The following is a 24,457-nucleotide window of genomic DNA, read 5'->3' on the forward strand; positions in this document are numbered from 1 at the left end:
CTCGGGCTTTGCGGGACGAGAGTGCAGCTAGCTTGCACGTGTGCAAAGTTTTTCCGTAGGTAGAAATATGGTGCGCGCGGGAACGGAAACGACGGTGAAAGGGTGCGCATGTGACCTGACATTGACTTGTTGGATCTAACGTATCCGTCATTTCCATTTTAGTGGGTCATTCGTGCGGCAGACGGAGACGGGAGTGGACGCGTTTCTCTCTCTCTCGTACCGACGGGATGTGAATCTACGCGTCTAGTTTCGAGCTGCCGGATATGTTCGGTCTGCATCGTACGGAGAGCCCAACCCATCGGTTTTCGTACCGACCTCATTACTTGACCTAAGCCTAAACGTCACTGACCGTCGGAATATGCCTGCGGACGACGCTTAGTGAAGGAACGTGTGCAAGCGACAGGGGGTTAAGGCGTTTGTGTGCGTCGTACTCGTTGATGGTGAACTGACTGAGTGACTGCTATCCCATCTCTGACCATCATGGACTTCGTCGTGCTCTCGGTAAGTGTTGTACCGTCTGTTTTTGCGTATGCCTGTTGCACGTGGATTCGGCTGCGACGAACACTTCATTCCAATGCGCACGCATTTCACCGGTAGCGTTGCTGGGAAGTGGAACATTTGCATAGCTGAAGGCAGTCGGTGCGACAGCTGGAAGTGGTCATTAGCATGATCAATCTGTCTGTACCACTAAGGTAGCTGCATTGGAAGATGTTCAAATATTGGCTCCACTTTGGTTCTTAGAAATCACTCGGAGCAACGACTCCATTTAGTATCTACTCCAGATTCCACCGAAATATTTTTCTGTTTTGAAGAAATTTTAACGATCCTTGAGTTTACTTTTCATTTTTAATACTTTACACGACATATTTATTATCCATGAGGAAGAGAAGCAAGTAGGGTGCTAATATTGTCTTCTAAATCTTTGGGGGGCGCTTTTATCGATGGCTGTGACTTTTAAGCGTATATTCATTTGGAAATAGTATGGGGCTTAATAGATTTGACTTCTTGGGTATGCCAAAATAAAATATATATACCATTTATCTTTATGATCTGTTCCAGTAAACATTGGCAAACAACTCGAGGATTAAGCAATGTATTTGTGACTTTGGGTAATCGTATGGGAATAGAAGGAGAGATGGAAAGACTTAAGCCATCAGAGCTTGTGAGCATCGTGGTAACCAGATCGTTCGTGTCTGCGGAGGACATAGCTGGTAACACGAGATATCCCCTGTGGTACAACAAAAACAAGGTCGCAAATGTGTACAATCGAGGGGTTGGGGGAAAAGGTTCTTTAAGAGCGTGTTGAATTACGGAGGATTAAGTTTCTCCAATGGCCACCGCAGCATCTTTCTCTTGAAGGTTAAAAAGCACTCGTCAGCTGATAGAGTCATGGATGCACTCACGTGCTGCCTGGTACCAGCTAAATTTAGATGCAGGCTACTGTGTTTTATAGCAGTAGTCAGGTGCTTGTGATTAATGACCTTCTCCGGTCTTATTTTAACTGCACGTGAAACCTTTCTAGAAGAGGGCCGATGTTCGTGTTTGTTAACTATAATACGTGTCCAGATGTTCTGTGTACCACTTAAATTAGCCACAGAAACACAGTGTTGAAATGAGTGTTTAATACTAAACAGACTTCATGGAAATCATCAATCGACCCATGAAACTCAATATATTTTGTCCTTAGTTTCAGCTCGCTTGATGTTTCTTGAGACATCTATGGTTTCTTGAACAATTTTTCATTAAATTTCCACGTCTGATAACAATATTCTGTCAGTTTTTAAGGTTTTGGAAAGATCGCTTTTCATTTGTTCGTTTCTTTTCAATTATTAAATTTATCCGAAGATGGAATCTATTCGCATAAAATTCATAATACAAGACGCAGCAAATCATTGAGAGAGGTCAGATATTGCGCAAGAAAATGATCACATGTTCAATGCATAGGAATCACCTAGTAATAAATAAAAATCTTCAAATGTCGTCTTTGATTCAAAATCTAAACCGTAATGGTGCTTTAGTTTGAAGTAACGTACTCTGAAAATAGCATATGATCCCCACTAGAGCATCAAATACATACTTCAGTCCACGCACGACCCCTATCCTTATGTTTGCGACTCTATACGCCATAACTATCTGCTTATAATAGCTAGGAAAGCAGTAAGCTATATTTTTAAAAAATAAATGATGCAGAGTACACCCTCCAAAATTATTAGCATTTCAGTGACAACCTATCCTGGAAAAACGTATTTCCGTTGTTGCAAAGAGGCTCGTGTTTACATGCATAGTCAAAACCAGGTTGGATTAACTGTCTAAGAAAGTGGATTACTCTATTATTCATCAGGGGAGGGGAACAAGGTTGTGTTGGAGTCGACTGGTGCTCTGTTTCATTGCTTTGATAATTTATTTTTCAGGCTTTCCTACTGTTTCAAAACTGAGGGATATGTTTAGGAAAGAAAGAATGACTTATTTTGATACATTTCGGTGCTTGTATTTTATCCTTTGTTCAAGAACCCTTTTAGAGATTGAGGTCTTCGAAGATGTTCCTCATAAGACACAGGTTTAGTTTTGACTGTTTGGGTGGGATTTACTTGAGACAGCTCAAGAGCTGTTAGAACAGTAAAAGAAGCCTGTGTTCATATAGCAGATTGGTTCCTGAACTCGAAGAAAATAGGAGATAAGAAGGTATCCAGGAGTTGGGAATTATATTCCGTTCACTAATTTTAATCCTGACCAACAAATGTACGTCATTGAGTAAAGCTATTATTGGTACTTCAGCAATTGATCAATGAGAGCTTCACTCAAAGACGTCTATTTATTCAGGGAAGAAAAAATAGGAGAAAAAATCCTCCCGGTCGGAATCTCCAAAGTCAAGTGAAGTTGTCTGTTGTTTTTCACACATGAAAAATGATGTTATATACCTGAGCAAACAAACAAACAAAAAGCATTCCAAAATGCTTTCAAATTGAGACAAATCAATGGCCGGACTATCGCTATTGTTAACACCACATCAATAAGATGATGGCTTCTGACGAGAGTGAGTAATTCTACCAATGTCAATGAATCCAGCTCAAAAAAAAATAGCGGACAGTACAACAACAGTTAAGTCAGTATCAATTTTTATATTGCCGGCAAAAATTGCAGTAACTGTTCCAACCATAGAGCAAGAGAGGCCCAAAATTCTACATGCAATCACTACTGTGCTTTTGGACAGCCTGATGGTGCTGGTCTGTAATTGTCAAAAAAGCTTCAGCATGTTATTTTTCTTCTTTATTTCGATGGGTTATCCGTGTTCACTTCTCAAGGTCAAAAGCCAAGTCCTCTCTCCGAAATATCACTAAAAACCTCAGACTTTTCTGGTTTAAAAGCAGGGGTGGGTTTCTTAAAGAGAACGGAGAAATCGTTTAATTCCCCCGCCCCTTCCACTTTCCTGCTCCTGAGAGCGGGGTCAAGAGTCACCCTAGTGATCAGATCTCAGACTTCTCAGATATCTTACTTGACAGAACCAATCCTCTGTGTGAAAAGTTCTATTTACTGACTTGTTTTATGGAGCGTGCATTTTTAAGGACGTTTGAAAGTTATTAATTGGATTAGAGGAATTTAAAAATTAAGTTTTCTTCTCAAATGTTTCTTCTCATATTTGTAATAAGGCTAACACAAATTTTTATATTCTTTCTCTTTTCAAAAAATTGAAAAGAAAAAGAATTGAAAATGTTCATTCCACCATAAGTTTTTTTTTTTCATTTTTTTAACGCATGAATAGTGTTTGCCTGATATTCTAGAAGACGGGCCTCAAACTAGCTGCTCACCAGTTCATTTTCCTTGACCCTCTTAGTGTTTTTATTCTACATGTAAAATGTGGCCGGGCTTGGTGATCCGAGAATTTTTAAACATAAATACACAAATATCATTAGAAAATGTAATATTCAAAATCATTACAGCAGGCATTCAATATAATATCCTTCGTTTATGCTGTTGAGAAGCAAACAAACATTCTAAATTCTTCATCCCATATACAGGAACTTGGTGTCATTATTATTCGTGACAAATGATCCAAGAAAGTAAGCTTACCAGCCAAAAAATAAAATAAAATAAATAAATAAAACTCCTACCCAACAACTCATCTGTTCATCTCCTTTAATAATATAAGGAGGCATCTCTTCTGATGCTTCCTCAAATTTATCCTAACTACCCACCTCCACAACACGAGATGGTAGTTTGTTTTCCAATTACAGTAATTACTTTCTGGCAAAGCAAATTTCCCCACATCTGTCCTGCAGCCATCCTTTTTTTTTTTTAATTTATGTCCCCCCCATGTGTATTGTGCGAGATAGAGTTAGGCTACTATCTGCTTTTAATTTACTCAATCCATTTAGGGCTTTAAATGCTTCAATGAGGTCTCCTCGCGGGTGCCTAATTTCCAGTACCCTTTTATTTCCCTGATTACTGTTTGCTCTTCTCTGTATCCATTCCAACACATCCACATCCATCCTAAAATGAAGCTTTCAGACAGTTATAAGGTCTCTATTTGTTTATTGACCTGACCATCCGTTCAAATCGAAATGAGCCTTAAACATGAATAGTGATATTATGAAATTCTGATTGCCTTCAAAGATGATTCGCATGCTTTGATAGTAGCGAGATCTGTTCCAACGCTCTCCTGGTTAGATAGCTGTTGAGTTGTCCATTCTTAAGTTCCGAATGCAACCCCTACTTATATTCATTACTTAGCATCATGGGATTTGTAATAAGGAATGACTAGTTGGCCTGGCATCAGCAATACAAGAATTTACATCTTGTTAGAAAGGATTACCTTAAAGTGAAATAGATAAATTTAAAAAAATAATAGATTTTCTGTTTATACCACGGGATGACCATACGGTCAGAGAAATTCACAAGATAAAGAGAATACGAGAAACAGCACCGTATTTAGCAGTCACGTGAGTTTGAACTACGGCCATCCAAGGCACGTGTGTTTATGTACCCTCACAACTCGGCCATGGCAGCCTAGGGCTGAGAGAGACCACAAATATCCAAATCCAAAAGAATTGTTACATTTATTTATACTCTTCAACACATCATTAAAAGAAAAGAGTTTGGCAGACATTAGGACATCGACTGATTTCAATATTTGAAGGTTTAGTTGTATTCTGCTGCCAAGAGATTTATCTACTTTGAAAGAAATTATTAATTCTTTATTCGAGACTTGTATTTCAATCTATATTAGTGGCTTTTAAATAATTTCTTTGCACCAAAAGAGTAGTAAACTTACCACAATGTTCAGATGACCAGATTAAAAGAAAAAGAAAAAAAAAGAAGTATTAGGAGACTTTGTACTAAAGACTAGTGTCTCGTTCTAGACAGAATTAATTTTTAAGTCAATTATCTTTATCGTAACACAAATATTTTTTGAGAATGTACCTTAGGTCGTTGATTTATTTACTTTTTTTTTAAATATGCAGCTAAATGCTGTCTGCTGACCAGCCATGGCCCAGTAAGTAGCTTGAAAAAGCAAAATCTCCCATGCGCCAGTTCGATCTGGCACTATGCCACAAATATGCCGTCCGTTTTTACAGTGGGTGTCGTGTTTCTTTTGTAAATCACTGTGGTTGCCAGCCTCCTTTGGCCCAACGAGCGCGAATGTTTCTAAGCAGCAATGTCATCTATTCAATTACCAAAGCAATAGAAGCTCTGTATTTTCACTTAATGACATTTTTTTTTTTGATTAAGAATTCTGGAAACCGTTAGACAAAAATGAAAAATTCAAATTTAATATTCGAATTGAAAAACTAAAGCACCAAAGACGTCAGCATATTGTGTCTGCAAATTGCGTGTATTTCTATGGATAAAAAACCCGAGTTTTCTGGAAACAAAAACCACCACCAGCCCAATTGCCATTTGGTGTGAAAACAGGCCCATAAAAATTAAAAATCCTTCGTACCTTGAGAGGATTCAAACCCAGATCTATTCCACAATTCGTGGAAAGACTACTGTGCAGTGAAAGTCCCAGCTTTTTATCATAAAATAAATAAAAAATGTGGATTTTTTTAAACTGCTACATGATGATTAAAGCTCAGGGATTCCCCAGAACACTGCCCAATTAAAAATAAATCCTGGGACTTCCCCCTGCCGCTGTGCTGCTCAGTACTCTTTGCTGCCTTACCACGATGGTTTTCATTTGAATTTTAATGGGAAGCCTTTATTTCGATGCCTGTTCTTCAGCTGATATCGCTGTGAAGATGATGTGGGTTTTTAGTACAACAAATGTAATATGAAGTTGTAATAAATAAAACCCTAAACGTATTTACGAGTATGTTCACTGCGTTCTTATATTTCACGTTGCACTACATGAGATGCGGATGTAATTTTAGTTTCGCGTCACACCTTTCAGTCTTGCTGAGTGATAAATCGTTCTGATGTGCTGTATTCTACTTTCTGACACCTTTCTCTACTGGTGGGTAGAAAGATCGCAGCTGAGTAACGATCTTTTCGCCTCCAGCGTAGATTGAGACAGATAATGAAAAACAACGTTTTGGGGATGAGAGAAGTGGGAGGGGTGGGGGCTGATTCGCGATAGGAAGACAGCTAAATGAGGGGCCGGAGAAGATTGATTCTGTCATTAGAAGGTACTTTAGTAAGCATTGCTCTTTGTATTTGGTCTTACTTCCCATGGGACAAGTAAATCGCTAAATTTAGTATTTTTCTGTCTCTCTGTTGAACAAGCAGTTAATAATGTATAACAGGGGAGAGCTGGAACTTTCTGTTTTCTGTTTACCTAACACCTTTGATTGATGTCGTGCAATTAGGTTGGTCCAGGACGTGTTTTGTTTTTCTAATACTTACAACGATCGTCGCTAGATGTCGACACTAAACTACTCAAAAGCAAAATTTTTTTGATCCCATATAAACAAATAAAATATGTCCATTCGCTCCAAATGGAGCATGCGCATTATCGTTTAATTTTAAAACCACAGTTTGAGTTGCGATATATAGTACACGATATTAAAGCAGAAATATCTGGAAAATTTTGAGAAACCGAATTGGTAGCATGAGGCTCGAACCCGTGACATTGCAATTCTGTATAAGCGTACAGCCATAAATGGTCTTTAAGAAAATCATAGAAACAAGAAATGGTAGACATTTAGAATAATTGTTTTGATTTTTAAAATCGATTGACCCGTGACTTTTCCTCTCTCTTTTTTTGATGTATAGTTTATCTGTCTGCTTAGTCTTGCTGAATGTGCTCCAACACGGATGATATCCGTGGTTAGTATTCACTGGATGGAGGATCTATTTTCGCTGCTGAAGCCCCACAAACGTAGTATTTGTGCTCTCTGATACTATAATTCAACGTATAAATTCTCAGAAACCGTCTGCCAGGTGTCGGAGTGGTATGTTTGCCTTTCCTTGAACAACTTAAGTCAGTGAAGCCTACTGTATATTCATGGGAGATACCTCGCGTGCTGTTTTGTATTTCTGGTCTTAGTTCAAGGTAACTGCTCTACCATTTCTTGAGACTAGCGCTTCCCCCCTCCCCCCGACTTCCCACTAGTCTACAGTCTACACTGAAGGCTGTATGAAAGGACCTTCACTGAGATGATGTAAAGAGTTTTAGATGACTTCTTAAGAGACGGACTGAAGAGTTCACTTTCATCAGCTGATGCAACGATGCAAGGCATAAAAAGGATTTATTATTTCACGAAGAGTAAACGAAGATAGGAATGTTCCATTTATGTGTTTGAATCACTAACTGTTGTTCAGAGGATTCAAGAAAATCAATATTCACTTCTAAGTAATTATACTTTTAGTCAAATCCCTGCATATCTATTTATCGTTATTTTTATTAGCGTTACAAATGAAAGCCATACTATACAAAAAAGAATTTACAATGATTTTTAAACAACTTTAAAACTAATTAGAAAATCCAACCTACTTGATGGAAAAAGGATTTCCCTCTGTATAAGGCCATGGTCAGGCCACGCTTTGAGTAGAGATCTGAAGGCTTCATTTTAGGAAGGATGTAGAGCTGATGGAACGAGTACAGAGAATACTAACAAGATTGGTGATGGGAACGAAGGGGTCTTCTTACCAAGAAAGGCTTAAGTTCTGCAAATTGCAGCGTATGGAGACTAGGTACCTACGAGGTGATCTGATTCAGGTGTATAAGGTCTTGAATGGTTTGGGTAGGCTCAATTCTGATGGGATTCTTCCTCTTTGCTCGGATTACGAACCTGAGGGGGCATAAATTCAAATTGAGGAAAGATAGTTGCAGAATAGATGTGCAGAAATTTACCTTTAGACAGTGGGTAGTTGATTGCTGGAAGAAACTTCCATCTGTCGTTGTGGAATTCAAGAAAGAACTGGACAAACGTTTGGAGCAAATGGATGGGTGGAATGGGAAGGGTTTTTTTTTTTTTTTTTTTTTTGGCTGATGCTGTATAAGCTTGCTTTCTTCTGTCATGTGCTTCTACCAATGCTTGCACACAGGCAATTTGCTTACTTGTAACTTCATTGTTCCTCGGCTCTGTCGGCAACCTGCTTTTCCGACGAGGGCTCACCGGCCACTTTTGACATGATCTGAGAACCAACTAATCGCTTCGGTGCGTGGATTTTATTCGTTGAAGTTACTCCCAGGACTGTTCGTTCCAGTTTGGAACGAACGCAAACGAAGGCAAAAGGAAATTTGCCTTTAGCCAGCGGGTGGTTAATTGCTGGAACAAACTTCCATCTGTCGTTGTGGAAGTTGATAGGTTAAATAAATTTAAGGAGGAACTGGACAGGCATTTGGAGGGAATGGTGTGATTTTTTTTTTTTGGCTGATGCTGCATAAGCTCATACACTTGCTTTCTTGCATCACATGCCACTAATAGTACTATTACTACTACTGCTTGAGAATATTTTAACCTAACCTGATTTAATAATAAAAAAACTACCCGTTTTACAAACACAACTTCTAAATTGTGAATGAATCCAACAAATTGCCTTGCCCTATACCAAAACTGACAAAACAGATATTTGGATAGAACCAGATAAAAGAAAAAGCAATTTATATTAATCAAGTTGGATCCACTGATCGATTACAAAACATCATTTCCATGTAGCACAGTCTATAAGTGTTTTTGAAGCTTTCTGATATTATTTAATAATAATCGTTGGCTTCATTACTAAACCGAAATAGTTTGGAATTTTTCTTTTTTTTTAAATAACATTTTATTACCTAAATCACGTAGACGAGCGTCATATGAGCAGGTTAGTCCATAAAGTTCTCCAATTCGCTGATTGGGCTGAAATTATGAGTGGAAGTCCTAAGATTGAATCGTAAATCGTACACTGGCAAGAATTTGAAAAACAACATAAAAAAATATATAAAAACCGAGGCGTTAATAGAGCCGCTAACTAATGTCAGGAAAAGCAAAATGAACATAAATAACAGCGAAAGGAAAAGGAAAACAATACATAATGGCTGTCAGGGAAACACGAAGAGAACCATCACCGATTATCCACATAAATGATGGAACGGAAGTGACGCAACTAGCGTCTGTTGTGATATATTTATCAGGTTGGTTACCGAAGAAAAATCCAGGAAAGTATTTTTCTTGGTGTCGTTTCTTTATTAAGAATTAGGGGGAGTGAGGGAGGTTAGTTTTGCTGTGTGAAGTGGCTTCAGGGAGGAGGGGGAATAGCAGCAATCTACTCTTAACCTCTGAATAGCGGCACTCAACCGTGGATCAGAGAGGTTTACCTGTCGAGATTTCCTGCGATAGCGGAGTGCTGATAAAGAGACTCTGATAAAAGAACAGGCTCCGCATACCGCGTGCTCTATGCATTCACTGCCGCCAGATAGCATCGCTTCTAATCGATTGTTTTCGCTTCGGTTCTGCGAGTTTCGGCAGCTTCTTATTGTTGGTAAAACAGATCACCTGCCTGCAGCAGCAGGTGAGAATCGCCCGAGGAAGAAACGAGTGTCCCACAAACACGACGCCAGGGGGGTGTCGGCTTCGTTGTCTTCTCGCCTTTCTTACTGTACGGGAGACTAATGATACCGTGGTAACAGAGCGCCGCCTGGAGGCATTGATAACCTTGCATTGTCTGACAATTCTGCTTCAAGGGTCGTTTCTCATCGCTGTGACTCCTTCTTTCGTCCAAACATTTCTTTTAACACTTCGAATCGTTTGCCCCCCTCAGATAAGAAGCGCCTCGGTTTCTTAAAAGAGGAGGAGAAAATAAAAGAAACACGAATTAAACGTGATTTTCTGAACACGTTCTTCACAGATCTTATGCTCTGTTTGGAGTGTTTAGCAGCATCTCCTTCCTAAGTTATCAAATCAGATACTTAAATGGTTATCATGCTTCCTCCGTGACACGTCCAGAGTTATTTTAGATTAAGCGATAAAGCAACTAAGGCTATGTGACATCAGTATATCGTGGCAGTAAATTATGTTTATTCTATAGTCAGTTTACCTATTTTTAAGGATAAACACGAAAGCAGGAGACCAACTTATGGGCCTTTCCATAAAGAAAGATAAGGATGGAAAGCACATAAAAATATCCTTCCCATTTACACGGCATTCGAACTCAAGCCTTTTCCATTGGTCTCACTCATTATACGGACTGCGAGGACCAACCCAGAGTAATCTTCTACAGGGCTTTTCAGCCAGGATTGTGGCTAGTTGGTTTCAAACGAAGCTGGAGAAATTTTAATTCTTGCGTACATACGAGATGGCCAAGAATACACGTAAAGAATTTATAGATACTATATAATATTGCCTCATGGTCACAGTTACCTTGACATTTAGATTAAAGAACTCAAGCCATTGCTCTTTTTAAATCCTTTAAATACTATTTCGGCCATATCCCAGTCATTATTATTATCCGTTTAATCTGTTCAGAGTCGTGTCAAAACTTATAGATCTCCTGATGCAAACAAGGAAATGCTTCTACTGAATGGAAAGGATCCAATAATAGGCCAATTTGTATACGCTTTCCCGCTTCTGAACAGATCTGCCACGGTATATCTGCAACAGAAGTAGCTATTTAAAAGTGCACCAATCTCTTTCCCAAACTGATATAATCAAACTATAACCAACTCCAAACTCACAGAACTGATATAACCAACTCCAAACTCACAGAACCAACTTTTCATCTTCCTCATTTATTCATTCAACTGCCGTTTTCTGGAACAACCTTCCTTTATACATATTTCCTGAAAATTACGGTCTACAGAAGTTCAAGTCCAATGTCAACAAATATCTTCTTTCGTCTTCTCAACCTTCAACCCAAGCACGGTACTATAAGTATTATAGGTTCTAATATCTTTCGTGTTTGGGGTTTACATATAAAAAAAAACACAAAAAAAAAAAAAAAAACTAATTAAACTCCACAAGTCTTGCGTCCCTTTCAACCATGCACCCAAGGCAATTGCCCCGTTACTGTGTCCTCTTTTAGGATTTTCCCTTAGAACTCGCAACTAGATGCGGTTGCTTTCACACTTCCATGCCTTCTAAATCTACTTAACCATTAGAATTCTCCATGAAAGAGGCCATCGCAGTTTAGTCGGTACCCATTTTGCCTGTCGATCTCATTGAACCTGGACTAGGCTACTCGGTCTCAGCAGAGTTCATATTGGGGACTTAAATTTTTTTTATAGAGGAGTATTTCCATTTGTAATGGACTTCCTCAGCCTAAAAGTTATTTTTCGTGGTAATTTTTTCCCTCCAGAAGTGCGATTCAAGATGCCTTGGTCAGTTAGACTTCGAGCTGTCATGCACTCCTGTACTCCAACTATCCGTGTCCTCCTAGGTCTTCCTCTTCTCCTCCTTCCTGTGGTACCCAATCTCCAGGATTGCCTTTGGATATCTGGTTTCTTGCATTCGTTTTACTTGTCCATACAATTTTAAACGCTTCTCTTCGATAGTAGCAATTATATCCTTTTTCACTTCCACTCTCTCTCTCTCTCTCTCTCTCTCTCTCTCTCTCTCTCTCTCTCTCTCTCTCTCTCTCTCTCTCTCTCTCTCTCTCTTATGTCTTCATTCCTTTTCTATCTCTCCTAGAAGTTCTTGCTGAGCGTTTCCAAAAATCTATTTCTGTGGAGAGCAATTTGCTTTCCCCTCACTTGTTCAAAGTCCAGGTCTCAGCTCCATATAATAAAATACTTTGTACTATCGTTTAAAATATGTTTCGTTGTTTTATTTAGAATTTTTGCTCCATGGAACGGAATTTAACATGCCGATAGCCTTTCTGCCATCTGTAATTCTCTTATTGATCTCTGCTTGGGATGATCCATCGTTTTGTAGGATTGAATTCATTATTTAAAATCGGAAAAACGGACTTTTAGAGCATATGTAATTTACAGATACATACATCTGCTCCCTAAATCTACTTTCAACCCTAAATGACACGGATCCATACAGAATATTACAAAGTCAAGACAAAAGCCTTTTCTTTTTTGGGAAGAGGGGGGAGGCGGGCGTGGATGGGCTCTCCAAAATAAACAAATTTGTCTATATATATTTCATTTTCATGCGAACCATTTACTAGACATACAGAGCAGTAGTTCGACTGATTATCAATTATAAATGAATATCTCTTGATTTGTCAACTATGATCTTACCAAATAACTATTTTCTAGAGTAACATTGTGGTAAGAGATCTCCTTCAAGTGTTTGGGAATATTATTTGTGTTTATTTAAAACGTGTGTGGGTTGCTGCTAAACTCGTGTGACACTAATTTCAGCGAGCCATCGAAATGAGTGAAGACGCTATTTGTACACCGCCTTGCACGTGTTTAGGTATTCAGGCACGCGCCTCTAAGTGGTTCACACCTGTCCAGACTGCTGAGTACGCCCTGACAGGCACCGGAGGTAGAACAGCCTACCCCGCAGGGCGCAGTGGAACACTTTTTACACCCTCCCGGAAGTGAGCAGAAAAGTAGTTGAAATGACCCCTATTTGTTCGGTGGCCTTTAAAAACACTAATACGCCCTCCCTTAACAAGTGGGAGGCAGTTAGGTCTACTTCGCAACACTTTTTATTTATTATTATTATTTTTTTTTTTTTCGGGACTAGAATTTAGCGTTCAAGTGACCCTCTGTTTCTTGTGACCTCGATGGCAAATGACTCCGAGTGTATGCGTTTTCAGCTTTCTCCCTCCTCCTCCTCCTCCTCCTTCTTGCTACTTGAAAACTGTCGTTGCAAGGCTGTTGTTCGTACTAACGTATTGCGAGGTCATCGGCGGAATAAAAAAAATCTTCTGGAATCCCCGTTAACAGGATTGTCAGCAAGTCGGCAACTTTTCGCCGTCACGGCAAACAATTGTGACACTAAATGCAACATTTTCCACTCTTAACAGGCAGAAATTCACCGAGGGGAAGCGTATTTGGGGGCTAGAAACAACAAAACACGTCCACAGTGCTGTAAACCTATCTCACAATCCGCCATTGTACACTACGCTCAGGGTTCACATCAAAGACAGCGGCATCGTGTCTGCACCATTAACAACAGTAATTTTGTCACTTGGTACGGTTGCTTATGAAAGGCCTTTTGACCCGCCAGGTCCCGGGGTTAGACGTGGTTGATGGGGTGGTGCGGAAACGGGAAACTTTAAGTAGCTGTTGAGAGCCAAGACGGTATTTAGACGACGTAATATCGTTGTCAGTGGCCCACATTACCGCCTGATACTAGAACGGAAGACTGTTAGCAGAGGACCTGCTGGATCAGTGCACATGTGTGTGTGTGTGTGTGTGAGTGGTCGAATAACGTTGTGTTAACGACTGTCGGATGTTTTTCTGGTTGCTGTGGAATAACACTTCTGCATTATTTCTACAAACGGGAAGCAAACATCGAGAAAAGTGGGTGAAATGGAGGAAGAGGGAGAAAGACACCCAGATGGTATAGTTACGTTCATCAGGACACGCCCAGTTTCACACGCTTGCCTTTATGTTTCACAGATCGGATCCTTTATGTTCGAAGCCGATTCTCTGGTAATGAATTAGACAGAAAAGAAAGTTGTAAACGTACTACAGTTAAAATGCCCAAGGATTTACGTAATTTAAAGATACTTTTGGGGGCGTCATTGTAGAGAACGTTTTAGCATGCACACTTCATTTAACCACGGGTTTGTTTCCGAGAAGTAGACAAGGGCCTTGGTTTTCCGTGTCAGAAGATAAGCGTGGTTCTTATCACGAGAATTTCGTTCTAAACTGCACACACAATGTATACAAGAACAAAAATGGTTTTCCATCACTTTACAGTAAAAATGGGAAACTTTGAATGGAGGCCAAATGTTTTGCTCGGTCTAAAAGACTTTTGTGAACTGTGCGTGAAACGACTTCTTGGAAATGTCCCAAGTTGTGTATTTGGTTGTTTTATTTATTATCACGACTGGTCTGCATTGGTGTGTGAGCCCACTTGCCCTGTTTTACAATAGTAATGGAAATTAATGTAATAAACAGAATAGTAAAGTAGCTGTTTAGTGAGAGAGATTTCCAAATCGGAATTCGCCTTCAAATTGCGTACAATAAAAATGGCAAAAAAACAAAATATAGAAAGAAAAACATAAATCACACAGTGAAGATACTTTCACGCATCGGAATATTTTATCTGTAATTCAAATTATGTTTTTCATCTCGTTATTTCTAAGTAATTGTAGTACATGTACGCCCTCCGTTTGGAAATATGTTTGGAGGATGTGATTGTCCACTCCATAAGGGCCAAATTTGACCTCTTAAGGAATTGATTTATTGGGAGATATTTGTGAGGAGATGTATTTTCGTCCATTAAAAGAAAGCCTAGATTAGTTTCTTGAACACCAAAGTTTCGTCTTTTAAATGAAAGACGATCGACCAATTGCTGTTACTAAACGGTGAACATAAGGATCAAGGAACTCATCTGGATTCCTTACAGACATGAGGGTTAATTGTGAGAACACAGAGATCTGTACGGTCAGTAATGGTGAGTCCACCTCAAAGAAGAAGAAGAAGAACAACAACAACTCTTTATTGAATACAAAAGGCACACGCCGTACACAATACCCTTTACAGCTTTACCAAGCTAGGGGTTTACAATAAAATTAAACATCACCTTCAAACATGTCACTTTTCACAATTTTATTGGGATAGAATCTGGATCCTCATTCCTTACAGATGAAATCGGGTCGAGAATCCGATCGAAGAATATATTTCTATTGATCAGCGAAAAGAATCATGATCAATTGCTTTTGGGGTCCGTCGACATGATGTCGGCACCAATTCAAACTGGTTTTGTGTATAGGGGTCAATGGAACACAGACACAGTCATGATGCCTAAAGACCCATCTCTGCCTTATATGTCTCGCTCTAAGTTCCCTAGATTCAGAGCTCTAATGGCAAGTTGCCGGGCTGTGAAGTCTATTTCATTCGAAGTTAGGGCCGGAGTCGTCCAAATTGTTCCTTTACCAAATCGATTGTGCGAACAATAAAAGGAATTAGAGGTTTGGAAAGGGAATCAGGTCTATACGTTGCAACAAGTTGTATGCAAACTTTGTTGACAGGATGAAGAGAGGTTGTCTTAATCCATAAATTACGAATATTTAGTCTTATTTTATATCTTATATTTGTGCTCGTTTTGTGTTTTTCTTTGTGTTTGTTCCTAAGGTATGTTTTGAGCACTAGTGTATAGAAGAATGGTGATGTGAGCAACAAGAAGTAGTTGGTAGTGCATAGAACGGACAGAGGATTTGTTAGCATCAGTCGAGTTTATGCTTTTCATGAGAATGGAATAAGCAATGTTTGTTGTGCGTTCAATAGTTATATGTTGAGCTATTGAAAAAAAAAAACAAGCGATTCTGTTTTTGATTCGATTTTATAATCTCGGGATCAGCAGCTTCAAAAATTTTACTATAGATTTTAGAGCGCATGTGCACTTTATTACGAATCTATTGTCAAAAGAGAGAAGTGATTTAGATTTCAGAATTAAAGTGAAAGGAAACTTGGCTTCGAATCATATCTGAATTTCTGCAGCGGGCGTTACTGGCACACTCTGGACAACTGTTATTGTGACAATGTCTTCTGTTATCGAAGGGGGAACTTCGTCAGGATGGCGACTACTCTTCGAGGACAAAGACAGAAGTGGCATTTATTATATTAAGCCGTCGGATGGCATGAACAGAGTGAACTGGCATGGCGTTGGAATCCCCACAGCGAGCAACACGAATGCTTCTGTCGTGATTTGTGGATTCTGTTGTCGATTTCCGTAGTTGGCTCTCACCCAATTCCTCGACACGCACTCTTCGGTCTAAACGTTTCTTGAAATGCTCGGCGTAACCCCAAATGTGCACCATTAGCATCTTCTCCTTTCTGCGTGTGCTAATGCTGGATTGCAGCAGGGGTGGTGCCGAGCCATTCAAGCCAACTTCGCTCTCAGTAGTTCTTTTTAGCCCTCTTTTCAGCTTGACTGCGAACTCGAATACTTCAAAATCTACGCTACATTAACTGCCCTGCGTTGTTCTGTAAATAATTTATATAAAAATATAAATTATTCATTTACACTACACGCCACACTTTCAGTGCCGGAGGAACCGTGACCTTGAAGCCATCCACCCATCTTAACACCACTGTCACTAATCTCGCAGCAGGGATAACAGCTCTGTGTAGAGTACTTTAAACTTACTCGAAAGAGTAAAGAGATGTTTGAATGGTACATCTTTATAACTATCAACCTGTTATTTCATAAGAAAACAAAGCCTTTCCCAATTTCTTCATCTTCTTAACTAAGACAAATCGCATACTTCCAGTTCAACTGTATCTAAGAGAGAAAAACATGGAGCATCTCTACCATTAGTAATTATAAATTAGAAATATAAATAAAAAAGTATGTCACTAGAAAGGGAATTTACTGGTTATTAAACTATCCACTGAAAATTAAACCTGAAACTTTATATTTGACCTTTATGTTAATTATCTTTTTCGTTTAGTAATAAAATATTTTTGAAAACTTGACTTCAGATAAACATATTTGAGAATGTGTTCAGATAAATGTTAGGAGTTAGGTATGGTTTTTATCCTCTGAAAGTTCGTAAGATTTACTAAGAAACATTTTGTAGTATACTTAACTGAATTTATGCTACTCATAAGTATAAATAAATAAATTTAAATCTAAAAAATTAAAAATAAAAATTCTAAATTAAAAAAGTAGTTCCAAGCCCAAATAATATAAGGCACTACCAAAATTTATGAGAAACCCATTTAAAAACAAAGATTCGTTTAACTTACCTAATGGCTCCATTAGAACTTAATGCATTTAGGCAGTGATTCAGTAATTGTTAAAACACCCATCTAAAATCCTTTTTTTTCTCGTAAACTTTCAAATATTTCTTTGACTTTTGACGAATATCCAAGAAATTATTAAATATCTCTACTTTGAGTTTAGTTTCATCTTTGGAAAACAAGTCACAAGGAGAAAAGTCCGGAAACTAAGGAGGGATGTAAAAGGAAGAGGAATCACAGACATTTTGTTCTTAGCCCGAAACTGTTGGACAGAGAAATGGAGCTTTCGATAAAGCATCTTCTCTAAAAGACTGTTCGTAACATGCCATGCTTCTGAAGCTCTTTTGATGCTTCTGAAGTTTAAGATAAAACTTTATGTAAACTCTGATTTTGATACTCTTGAATTTCAAAATAGTCGCAGACCACGCTGTACAAATCTCCAACAGCTTCCCCTGCATCACACGACGAGGAAGCTACCACTAAAGTATAGTCTATCGCCACCTATCTGTAAAAATGCATACTATTATTGGTAGCGTTGTTACAAATTCGCATAACTTTTGGCCAGAATCTCGTAGGATTACGCATTTTGCCACAGTGAAATTTGCAATCACGAATACGTTAAATTAGACCCCATCTCATCAGGGTGCGAGCACCATTACCGGCCATCCACGCTTTAATTTACTACCATTCGTGCTACTCATCAATCAGTAAGTTCACTTGTGTGGCCATCATTTACAACACTCTCTGATTCTAATTGTCATCAGTCAGACATTACCGACCACTTGGCTCTAGCGACATGTGGATAATCCACGTTTGTTGTCGTGGGAAATCATGCACGCATGTGGTGGTTTCCATTGCTTTCTAACTCTGCGGTGCTGTAATGCCCGCAGAAGTGTGTATTCTAGAGCGAGTGGTGTGTGGGCGGAAAAACTCGACGAAAATTCATTTTGTGGGGGAGGATGAACCCCGATGGGAACCGACATCAGAATGTATCTTCACTTCGATGTAGCAATATCGATACCACGTTTATGAACACCGGCCTTTATTATGACTCCATCTGTGGTTGCTAGTCTGGTTGCTCCTTCATTGCAGCTTTATTTACACTCTGATGTTTCTCCCCTTCCTTTCTCTCTCTTATCTTAAGTTTTTCTTAAGAATGTTGGCCCTCTTCTTCGTGGAGATGGTAACATTAGGGTCTGTGAGCTTCCTCACGTTCTGATCTGAATTCCTCAGAGACTTTCGAACCATTTTTCTCATATTCTTGCTCGATCTGTTCTCCTCATTTCTGCAACGTTTCCACTTTTGCCATTGTCATTCCTCCCAATCCTTCCAACGTTTTTCTTATCTGTTCGTTTTCACTTCCCTTCAGTCTACGCTTGATTAACACCCTCGCATTGGTATCTTAACTCTTTCCGCTGTCTGACTTTTAATTTACTGATTACTTCTGTTGCTTGTCCTTCCGGTGCCCATTGGCCAGTTTTCTCCTCCCAATGGGCACTACCTCTCTCCAAATCTTATTCTGTTATTTTATTGGTTGAATTCACATCGGTGCACTGCAAAAGTATTGCTCATCACTCTCTCTCTCTCTCTTACTTTGGTGTCCTTACAAAAAATGAAGAGGTAGTGTTGTTATTAATATTTAGAAGCTTTTAGGATTATTTCTGTATCCTTTACCTGTACATCCAGAACAATTCCATCTTTGTATTCTTTATTTTTTCCCTTTTTTTCATGTCTCTTTATCTTTAATTCCTTATTATTTGTGGTACACAAGACATGCCAAAACGAAAAAAATTGACTGACTTATCCGATTATAATTGTTTTTACAAATTAAATAATTCCTTCTTCAAATATCTCGTTGTACTTTCTACTTTTTTTCTTTGCATTTTTTTCCTGCGTGAACCAGCACGATCATTACATGTTTTGCGCATTTCGTCACTCTTAGCGTCTTCAGCTGTCTGTAGTTGTTTTGTCGACCAACTTAGTACACCATCGCAGTTCATCCCCCCCACATTCTTGACGTTCCCTCCCTGTCTAGGGTGGACCTAATCCATTTCGCTACGTCGATAAGGACGTATCGTACGACACCACTTGGCTAGCGGCATTACAGTGGCGGACGGCATCGAAGTCGCGCGCTGTGAAATTCCACGTGGGATTTCCTTTGACAACAAGAAGCGGCCAGCCCGACGTCTGTTTCTGTCAGATAGACAGGTAGTGAGGGTCGGTGAACGACGCAAACGACCGGCAGTCGCGAGATATCTGTTGACCTCCCTCTCTGATTGAACTGCCGTGCTTCTTATTTAGAGGGTACCTTTCGCGGTCGCCAGTGAATGAGGTAAGACTTTTTCTCTACTAAATGCTGGATTGATGATGCTTTTTTCTTTTTACTATACAGTATTAATTCTAAGATGGAAAGATATGATCCTTGTGTTTGTCTATGGAAACGGTATTCGATGTACACGAGTGCGCTTCCCTGTATAGCAGAGATGTATGCAGGGAAAGAAACATTTCTTCTTGGCTCCCGGTACATTTGATAATTGCAATGATCTTTAAGTGGAGAACGTAACTTAAGGATTAAAACTTCAAGACAGTAGAGTACAATGATATAGTAATATAGAGCGATTTATTTATGTTTTTTTTTTGTTTTCTTAATGAATAGATAACGTTTTAGATGGAATGTGATGGTATGGTTATCTCAAGAGGAAACTTTGTTTCATTCAGGAGCATTGAACGAATTCATCGCTTTCATAAATAAGAAGGGATGAAAATTTTAAGGAAAGTATGAAGTGAATTCACAATTAATTATTAATCACGATGTCTCTTTTCAGAATGCTGAAAAGAGACATTGTGATTTAATGAGAACTGACATTTAGATATTCTGAGTAATGTTGGTAAACTGAATCACTAGTGATTGTACACCTCAGTTTAAGGGCGTTTGAACTTCCGATCCTTCAAGTGTTTTGTAGGCAATTCATGGACATAATTCCGAACAGAAGATATTAGGGAAAAGACTGAACTGGACATCGCATATAATTCTTAGTTTCGAATTTCTTTTTATTGTAGGAGTCATCATCACATTTCGCTATGTTTTCGCTCCAGTTGATGTGCATAATCTTTCATATTTTTTGTGGAGGGGACGAAGCTGATGAGTTTTAGCCTCTCAATTTGATATTTTCATGTAAACCATTTTAACGTTTGTAAGTTCTTCTGGAATAAGTTCATTTTAATCGATGGAATGAAGTAGAGAACGTTTACGATTCAGCAATTTTAAACGTTAGCCACCCCATAGCTTCACATCGATCTTGTTATATGGATAGGTTTCTCTCTTAATCTTTGAGTGACTGAATGTTTTCTCGGAATCTTATACTGGTAAAGGAAACATTATTCTCATTTTTCTTACAACTAATAGTGGTTTACCAAAAGGCTCTGTTCTTTTCTCAAAAGTATTTCTTATACCGATCTTCTTCCAGCAATTTCTATTCGATTGTATAACAATCTTGTCAATGATATACAGAAATTTTGCTAGCAGGGATAAGGAGGTGATTATCCCTTTGTATAAAGCAATGGTCAGACCACATGTTGAGTACCGCATACAGGTCTGGAGGCCTCATTTTACGGAGGATGTAGAGCTGTTGGAATGAGTACAGAAAAGGGCAACTAGATTGGTGAGGGGAACAAACCAAGAAAGGCTTAAGTTCTGCATATTGCAGCGTCTGGTGACTAGGCACCTTCCAGGTGATCTGATTGAGGTGTTTAGTGCTTTTAATGGTTTGAGCTCAATGCTGATGGGATTCTTCCTCTTGCTTAGATTACGCATTTGAGGGGCATAAATTGAAATTGAGGAAGGACAGTTGCACCATAGATGTGCGGAAATTTGCCTTTAACTAGCGAATGGTTGATTGCTGGAACAAACTTCCATCTGTCCTTGTGGAAGTTGATAGCTTAAATAAATTCAAGGAAGAACTGGACAAAGTTTTGGAGCGAATAGATAGGTGAAATGGGAAGTGTGCCATATTTAAAAAATCGTAGGTGAATGTATTTAGTTACTAACTTATAGTTTTCTTCCAAGTGAAGAATGCCTCTGAGAGTGTTTTTTATTAAATTTTAGATCCAAGGTCCAGATTATCTAGAAATTGCTAATCGCAATAAAGTTTTAGGGCGTCATAGTAACCAACAATTGTAATTTACAACGGCGCCAACACAACACTTTCTCTGCGCATTCACCAAACAGGTTATAACTTGTTCGAATTTGTCCAGACTTGTTATCTTGTGACTTAATGAGATACAGTAATAAAATTTATCTGTTATTGATCTGATAATTCAAATGGCTAATAATTTAAACATACGGAGCCATTTTAATAAGAATAACTGTATTGTCTCTTAAAAAACATGGCTGTGTACTTCCACTACCTCTAACTATTATGCCCTTTTTTATTTTATCTTTAAGATATTCTTCAATTTTAATTGCATCAGTGAAGAAACAGTGCAGACTTCTATAAATTACAATCATTTTCAGTTTTCAAAGCATATTTTTTTTTGAATTTTTAAACGAGTTTTATCCTCAAGAATTTTATTAAGAAAAATACAGAGCTCGGCGCAGTTCTCAAAGGATTTGAAGGTAAACCTCTTCTCAAAGCATCTTTGTGTGTGTGTGTGTGTGTGTGTGTGTGTGTGTCTATTTTCCCTTTCAGCCTATAGGGGGCGCTAACAGTTCCAGTACCAAAATGAAATTCAAATCCTTGCTTCACACAACTTGCACTGCGACAATTAGTAATTCCAAAAGACTCTTCAGAGAAAGAGAGATTCTCCTTCACTATTTAATAGTGTGGCAGGCACGCTCGCGCAACCTTCGGTTGGCTAACGAATCACGGACTGCTAGATCTGTTGATAGTTGAGGTATTCCCCGAGTACCATTGAACACGAGTGTACTAATGGGAAGAATTAATTAGCTCGAGCAGTCTTCCTCTGTTTTGCTGTCTCTGTTTATCCAAGAGCGCGTGATGTTGACATAATAGCCGCTATCGGCTGACGCAGCTAATGCAGACATAATTACGAAAACAGCGGCGTGCAAGAAGTGACATCACTCCCTTCCCTCCCCCCCTCTCTCTCTCCCCGAGTGAGTCGCCTTGGTTTAATTACCGTTGTACTTGCACGTGGAAAAAGGATGATGGGGGAGGGGGGGTGTTCAAGGTAGAGAAACCCTGTCTGTTCCGACAGTACAAATATCAAATGTCGGTTCATTTTAAAGCAATGGAGGTGATTTAGAAAATAATTGCCCCCCCCCCACCTATAATAGATGAATTAATTAGCTTTTTGCGGTAGACTTACATCAGTGAGGCCGCTAATTATGATTTCTCTTCCGCCTTGGAGGAGTTGATGAAACGCGGGCACATTAACATACGTCCTCTAAAGGAGGAAAGGGGGACGTGGGAAATCATTTAAGGGGAAGTGCCGCTCTCGTTTCTCAATAATTGCGTTAAATTAATGGCAATGGCTGTTCGACGAGGGAACTATTTCATTCGGTTTGTAATTAGACATCAAAACATGAGCGGCAGTGGCACCGGTGAAACGTATAAAGTTATCAGAGAACTCTTTGGTGAGCCGTGTTAGTAAAGTAAATGGTATTAGTAACTTCCTCCTCCTTCCTCCTGATGGTGTCATCGTGAATAACTAGGTTCATGGGTCGGTTATTGCAGCTGACAGATAAATCACTTTGCCGAGAAGTATACATAGAACTGGTAAACTATGACGTCATACTCTTCCCACAATTCTGTGTGCTACTCGGTGTTGGTTTGAATTTTCCCATGGTTTTGTGAATTTGATTGTTTAATTGGGCTTTGAAATTATTTTATTCGCGGACTGGTGCAAGATCTTATCTTAAGTATCATCTGAATTTTCTGTGGATTTTTCCTTTTCGAAATACTCTCATTAAATGCGTCTTGCAAGCCATTTTTCGAAAGACTGCGAAGTACTTCCTTTGTGGCCCTACGAGCATCGGTGTGTCTGACGCGAAACGCTTGCCTTTCAGAGCTTTCTTCAGACGTGGAAACAGGAAAAAATCACACGGGGCTAAGTCCGGTGAATAAGGGGGATGTGACAGAACCTTGGATCTATGGCAGTGATCACTGCCTGCACAATATTAGCCGTATGGTGCCTGGCATTGTCTTGACTTCACTCTGGAAAGTTCGGTTACACCGGAATATGGCTGTCTACCAAGACTCATCGCCACACGCTTCATTCATCTCTTTAACTGTTTCCGATGCATTTAAGCCCCTTCTGATACAATAACGAATCACACATCTCTGTTCAATCTGTATGTCCGACATGATACTTGCTTCAAAACGATTGTGAGTGACACGCGGCTAAAAAAACTCTCCAACACTAGCTCGACAAGTACTGGCATGTGCGCACATGTGGACATGTTTTTGTAAGTTGCGACTTCTAGAACGTCAGTTCAACTCCTCTTCGTAACTCTGTGAAGAACAGAATCAACTGTAAAGGGCTAGAAATGTGTTGGTATAGGTTTGTGCGTATTCTGTTGTTTAAGCCCCTTCTGACACAATAACGAAGGTCTCTTGGCTACCCAGAAGCATCAGTCACCTGGACAGATGATTCTGGGTACAGTCCATACCACCGGAAGGTGGGCCAATCCCAATGGAGCTTGTACTGTCTCAATACGAGACTCTGACCCACCTGTTGTTGCCAAAAGGTGGGCCAAATTCCTCTGAGGGGCCCACTCCAGAGAAGGACAAAAAATAAAAAAATAAAAAAATCCCTCGGTGCAAAAAAAAGTTTTTTCAGCTACATAAGAGTGCAGAACGCATAAGTGAGAGAGAAAAGAAAAAAAAAAATAAATAAAAACGTTCATCCTGCACACAGGCCACAGTAACAAGCGCCACCGCCCATGTGCAGGAGAAAGAAGAGAGAGAGGGAAAAAAAATAACGCACAGTCTGTTGAGTAGCGATTAGTGAAAGCGCCTCTGGCGGCAGTTATGGAAAGTTCGCGCGGTAAACATAAAATCTTGCACCAGCCCGCGAATTAAATGATCACCCCTCGTATTTATTTATTTTTGGTTGGTGGTTGTTGGATTTTAGGCTCTTCAGCAACTTAGGCTACATAGTGCTGTGTACATGTTTGTAAATTGTTTGAGTTCTATGATCGGTTTGCTGGACGAAAACTCCTAGTTTTGGGGGAGAAAAAACCATGATATCCTCGCCTGAGAC

At 39.3% G+C, this 24,457-nt stretch overlaps 1 protein-coding gene across 2 annotated transcripts in view; it reads left to right on the top strand.

Annotated features, from left to right (window-relative positions):
- Positions 1-232: 232 nt before the first annotated feature.
- Positions 233-24,457, top strand: part of LOC150090154 (E3 ubiquitin-protein ligase PDZRN3-like) — a 50,468-nt gene continuing 26,243 nt past the window's right edge. Inside the window, exon 1 of one of the 2 annotated variants that reach the window (XM_090389760.1) lies at positions 233-501. In XM_090389760.1, coding sequence (XP_090245886.1) covers positions 481-501 — 21 coding nt within the window. In that variant the 5' untranslated portion in view covers positions 233-480. Of the gene's footprint in view, positions 502-19,359; positions 19,569-24,457 lie in introns of those variants that run through there. The other variant, XM_090389761.1, reaches the window with a different exon arrangement.

This window comes from Mastigoproctus giganteus, chromosome 2 (genome assembly GCF_048544385.1).
Source record: "Mastigoproctus giganteus isolate SK-2022 chromosome 2, ASM4854438v1, whole genome shotgun sequence".
In the NCBI taxonomy this organism is placed as follows: domain Eukaryota; kingdom Metazoa; phylum Arthropoda; class Arachnida; order Uropygi; family Thelyphonidae; genus Mastigoproctus; species Mastigoproctus giganteus.